General features: G+C 50.7%; 1 protein-coding gene across 1 annotated transcript; it reads right to left on the bottom strand.

Annotated features, from left to right (window-relative positions):
• Positions 1-1,098: 1,098 nt before the first annotated feature.
• LOC145409201 (uncharacterized) lies at positions 1,099-5,016 on the bottom strand. The gene has a single exon (XM_080279692.1). It carries the CDS (start codon positions 5,014-5,016, stop codon positions 1,099-1,101), a length of 3,918 nt encoding a protein of 1,305 aa, XP_080135818.1.
• Between the last annotated feature and the right edge of the window lie 724 nt (positions 5,017-5,740).

The following is a 5,740-nucleotide window of genomic DNA, read 5'->3' as shown; positions in this document are numbered from 1 at the left end:
AAGAAGCTCTCTCTCTCTCTCTGCTCGCGCAGGCGCATAGAGTGCCCAGCTGGCCAAGTTACATATCACGATGGCGACTGCGCGGCACATTTGAATAGGCACATTGGCATGGGTAAATGTTACAATGACATGGGTACATTTTATACATCCACACCTCCCCTTCCCTTTGCGTTCGAAGAAGTCGAACGGCTGAAAAGTAACATACATAGAAAATATATATGTGAAACATCCCCGTAATTCATAAAATAAAGTATGCAACTCAGCAATATACAAGTGACTGCAACATGTTAAAGTAGATACAATCCCACAGGTAATCAATACATGGTAACAAGCAATGTATGAAAATCCTACAAGTGTCTACAAAGTGTGTACATTGTAAGCAAACATACAGGGACTTCTTACGGGCAGTGTACACTGTGTTAGGACTTATTTAGCCTTGGAGATCTACGTGGGGTCTTGGGAGGAGAAACTGAATTGGACTTTTCGATGTCTGTCTGTAAATTAGACTTTTCCATGTCATGACAAGGGACCACAGGGATGTTAGGTGTAGTGTCAGAGTGTGGGTCGGGCACTGGATATAAGAATCTGCGGTTTCGACGTAGCACTCGGCCACTTGGAAGCTTAACCTCGTATTCCCTGGAGCGAGCACCACCCATAACGATGGCGACCTTATCCCACCGGCGTGAAGTGGGGTCCTGAACGCGAACATGTTGACCCATAGCCAGCCTGGGGAGATCACGGGCGTGTTGATTGTAGTGCTTCTTGACCTGGGCGGCTCTGGAGGCGACCCGTCTGTCCCAGTCGTCTGCCAAGTCCTTCCAGTCACTCTTGAAGGACTGCGGATGAGCAGGTACACAGCTGCGGAGGTTATGACCAAATAGAACTTGAGCAGGTGAGTAGCCGGTGTGGTTGGGGACATTCCTCAGTTCCATGAGTCCCCGGTCGAAGGCTTCACAATTTATGTTACCAGACGGTGCTGTTGCCATGATAAGCCTCTTGACGGCCTTAACAGCAGCCTCGGCGTGGCCATTCGACTGCGGGTAATGAGGCGATGACATGAAGTGCTGGGTCCCCCATCGACGAGTGAAATCAGCAAACTCACTGCTCGAAAGGTGGTCCTCCATCTGTGCGCAACCGAAGAGGTACCCCTACCTCTCGAAAGTAGCTGCAGAAGTATCGGATTGTGGAGGAGGCGGTGGTGTCACTCTTGCAAGGGATGACAGCTGGCCAGTTCGACAGTCGGTCGACAGTCACTAGGAAATGTTTCCCAGCAACTTGAAAGAAATCAGCGGAGACTGACTCGAAGGGCCTGGTGGGCTTATCATCGTTGAGAAGCGGTTCCTGCTGCTGTGAAGGGCGTAGAAGCTGGCACGACTCACAGGCGGCGACAGTATTGGTGATATCAGACTCAATGCCAGGCCAGAATACCGTCTGGCGTGACCGTCGCTTGGTAGCCTCGACTCCTCGATGACTGTCATGTAGCCGTGCGAGAGTCTTGCGACGAAGAGCAGCAGGAATGACGATCCGAGCGCCTAGTAGTATGAGTGATCCGTCAACAGAGAGGGAGTCTCGGAGTTTCCAATAAGGCAGCAAGGATGTATGTAGAGAATACCTGTTAGCAGGAAATCCAGCCAATATGCAGTCACGTAAGCGAATGTAGTCAGGGTCCTGTTGGGCTGCATTTGCTAACTCCTGTAGGTGACGGTCAGCTTCGATCCGCGGGGCGTTGTCCTCTTGATATGCCGCAGAAGTTATGACAGACCGTAGATGTGCCGTAGTAGAAGCGGAGTCCGATGTATCCTCAGGTGTAGGTCGGCTGACAGGTGCGCGTGAGAAGGCATCTGGGATGCGGAGTGTCTTACCAGCACGCCATACGGCTCTGAAGGTGAAGTGGGACATGCGCTCTCGTAATCTCTGTAATCGAGGGTTCTCAATCATGTCCAAGGTGTACGAGTTCAGAATCGGTACTAGTGGACGATGGTCAGTGTGAACTGTGAAAGACTGGAGCCCTGTAAGATAGAGGCGGCACTTCTGAAGAGCCCAGCTGACTGCCAACATTTCCAACTCTATGGTGGCATATCTTGTCTCGGCGTCTGCCAAAAAACGGGAGCCACACTGGACGAGGTGAAGTTGACTGGAACCATGATCCTGCAGTAGGGCGTAACCTATACCATACAGGCGAGATGCGTCGGTCTGGAGATATGTAGGTAGTCCTGGGTCGAATGCTGCGAGGATGGGTGGACTGGACAAGGCTTTCTTGACTTGCTTGAATGCCAAGTCGTGATCTGGAGTCCACGTAAATGAGCGAGATGGGCTCAAGAGAGGTCTAAGTGGCTTGGCAGTTTTGGCGATTTCGGGTGTAAACTCAGATAACTGATTCACCAACCCCATAAATGAGCGTAAATCGGTGAGGTTAGCAGGTGTAGGGAAGTCCAGAAGAGCTGCAACACGTTCTGGGTCGGCGGCGATTCCTTTGTCCGAAAGAATGTATCCACAGAAGTTGACCTTAGTGGCTGCCACGATAAATTTATCCCTGTTGAGAGTGATACCGTGTGAGCGGCAGCGTGTGAGTAGCTCCTGAATCCTCTTGTAATGTGACAGAAGATCATCGTCAAACAGCAATATGTCATCCACCACTTTGACGCATTTCGTTAGACCTTGGAGGGCAAGATCACCACGGTAGCAGTATGCATCTCCGGTAGCGGCGAAGCCCATCGGTCCGCGACAGTAGTAATAGCGGCCGTAAGGTGTAATGAAAGTAGTAAGATGCCTGTCCTCCTCTGCCAGTTCGATTTGCCAATAACCATGGAGAGCGTCCGCAGTTGTGAAGTACCTCGCTGTAGAATCAACCGTACGAACAGCTGCAATAGGCGTCATCGAAGAGTGGACAGGGCGGGCAACTTGACTGTTAAGTTTAGTCAAATCAGTGGTAATCCTGACTCCTTTAGGTTTGGGTACAACTACCATAGGATGACACCAATCGGAAGGCTCATCCCCACATTTCTTGATGATTCCTTGAGCCACCATACTCTGCAGTTCGTCCTGGACTGCATCTCGGAAGGCGTAGGGGATCTGACGTGGAGTGGTAAGAGCGAATGGTGTGGCGTCGGGTTTAATGTGTATCTTCATAGGGTCTCCTTTCATTGGTTGTAGTGGAGCAGTCTTGAGATCATCTTTCGATGCAAGTACATCCGGAAAGTTCCTGACAAAGTAGTCCCTGGCCTCAGCAGGTGGGGTAGCTTCGGTGAGTGGGAACTCAGTGCATCGATGTACGTGGGTAACTTGCAGAATGGGCTTAGGAAACTTGGGCGAAATAATAGCCAACTCCTTGCAATGGCTGAAGGACAGTAGCGGAGTGGTGACACCATCATGCACCTGTAACCGGGCTTGGCATGACCTCTTGGCAAGGGTCAAGGTAACTTCTAAGGATCCAAGCGGTGGCGACATCTCCGACCCATCTGCGGTGAAAGTCTTGGAAACTGTGGGAGGTAGGAGGTCACTTCTGTCAATCTGAAGATGTGCAAGGTGTTGTGGTCCCAAGACACTGACCTCCGCACCTGTGTCAGGTATGAAACTGATCTGGGAAGATACATCCCGATAAGACACAGTAACTGGTACGGGTGAAGGTGAAGGAGTTGCATGGGCCTGAATCTTGCGAACGTTAGTAGTCGTGCTTGAAGGCGGAGTAACATGCTTATCAGCCTTGGCATCACCAGTCTTCTTCCGGCAATATCTGTCGTAGTGGCCTGTCTTGGTACAGTATTTGCATTTCACCTTGAGTGCAGGGCAGGTTGGGGTTCTGGCCCAATGTCCCTTCCGTCCACAGTTATTGCAAGTGCTCGAAGCCGCTGGGCACTTGGCTGAGTTGTGAGACTTGTTGCAATACTGGCAGGTATTAGATTTGGTCGACGGCGTAGAAGTTGGCTGATGGTTACGACCTTTATCCTTGCGGTATCTTGAAATCTTGGCGACAGAAGCAGTAGGGGCCCGAATCGCAGATGTGGCTGTCCTGGTGGCTTCATGGGCTCTGCAAACGTTCACCACGTCCTGAAGTGTGGTATTAGAGTCCCGGGCAATAATCTTCTGTGTGAGCTCTTCATCATGAACTCCCATAAGAAGTACCATCTTTATCTGCGTCTCCTTGCAGACATTAGAATTTCCAGGGCATATGTCAACTTCCTCTGCAATCGACTGCAGGCGTACATAGTAGTCGTCAAAAGATTCACCATCCTTTTGCTTGCATGTAAGAAGATCCCGGCGGCGAAGAGCTTCATTTCGTTGATTCCTGAAGTGGTTCTGTAGAACGTCAAGGACTTCTTCCACTGTTTTCGCGGTATCTGGAGGTACACCAAGTGTGTGTTCTAACAATCGCTGGGTCTCGAGAGACAAACACATCCGTAACTGTATCTGCTGCTTCGGTAATGACAGAGCAGACAAGTCCACCGTGACAGCATAGTCGTCCCAGCGCCTTCTCCAGGCCCTGAAGTTCTGAAATGTAACGTCTGACTTCAGCGGTTGGGGTGCCTGAGTGCTAGCCTTTTGTGGGGTAGCGTTGACGTGGGTGGGTGGGTGTGACGAAGTCTCGGTAGCAGACCGCTGGTGAACCTGACTTGGACCTTGTGCAACAGGTGTGAGTAGCTGGAGAAATTGTTGAAATCTTCGGTGTTCCTCTTCTCGACGAATTTCTTCCCTTCTTGCCTCATCTTCCTGACGAATTTTTTCCCTTCTTGCCTCTTCTTGACGTCTCTCCGCTTCCTCACGCCTATGCTGAGCTTCCGTAGCTAATCTGCTTTCCTCCAAATATCTTATTAGTACCCGTAAGTCTCCATCATGTGTCCTGGATGGCGGCGGTAGGGTTAAATTTGGAGAGAGTAACGGCAACTCAGGCTGACAGCGCTCGTCCTCAGCACTTGTGGGCGTGTGGGTGTGTGGGAGTGTGGGCGGATGTTCATGTCTTGCAGGTGGTAAGTCATGTGGGGTATCATCTGAGGGCTCTACAAGTGGGAATTCTTCCATCCTGACTTATTTCACGAGATACAATACCACTGCAGAAAACTGAAGAGAAGAACAAATCTTCTCCCTTAGAAATTATAGTAAACTCGTGCAGGAAGCAGAGGTGGAGTTGCGGGCGAGCGTTGGCAACTCACTGGGAGCTTTCTCGGGACAAATTATCCTGTCTGGCGACGTCTGGTGTCGCCGGGGCGAGGGTCGTGAATGGCCGTCCAGCCGTGACGTGGTATCTGACGTAAGGCTCTGACGTATGGCTCGCTGATTGGCTGCCCAGAGAGACGTTGGGGTACAGACGCTCAGTGCAATGATGAAGGATGAGGAGGGAGGGTGTGACAGAGCAAATAGTTAGTATAGGCGATCACGGCGTCCATCCAAGATGTCCAGCGGGTGCGACGAGAACACCCGAAAACCTCACACAGAATAAGCACTGCACTGCACTTGCACATAACCACTCCACTGTAACACTGCACTGACACTGCCCAGTAAATCCACTGAAGGCGATCTAGAAGTTGTCTCGCTGGTCGAAAACAAACATAAACAGATAATGGCGGCGTCCATGCGGGTCCCGGTGGCGGGGTATAAGCTTGAAATCTTCTCCTTGGGCCTTAATCACTGCGCCATGTTGATTGAAGTCCTGTATGCAATGGGGGGCAATCACAGGGTTGAAGGATAGGTAATCTTCCTGCTGTAGAATCTTTATTTCCCTAGGAGATAGATAAAGAAGTGGAGA

The sequence above is a fragment of the Coenobita brevimanus genome, chromosome 80 (genome assembly GCF_032717465.1).
Source record: "Coenobita brevimanus isolate Jiangsu-jjx chromosome 80, ASM3271746v2, whole genome shotgun sequence".
Taxonomy (NCBI): Eukaryota; Metazoa; Arthropoda; class Malacostraca; order Decapoda; family Coenobitidae; genus Coenobita; species Coenobita brevimanus.
The sequence above is the reverse complement of the archived record's forward strand: the minus strand, read 5'-3'. Positions and strand labels throughout refer to the sequence as shown.

Coding starts and splice junctions, on each gene's coding strand:
- LOC145409201 (XM_080279692.1), bottom strand. CDS start 5,016: ATGGAAGAATTCCCACTTGTAGAGCCCTCAGATGATACCCCACATGAC.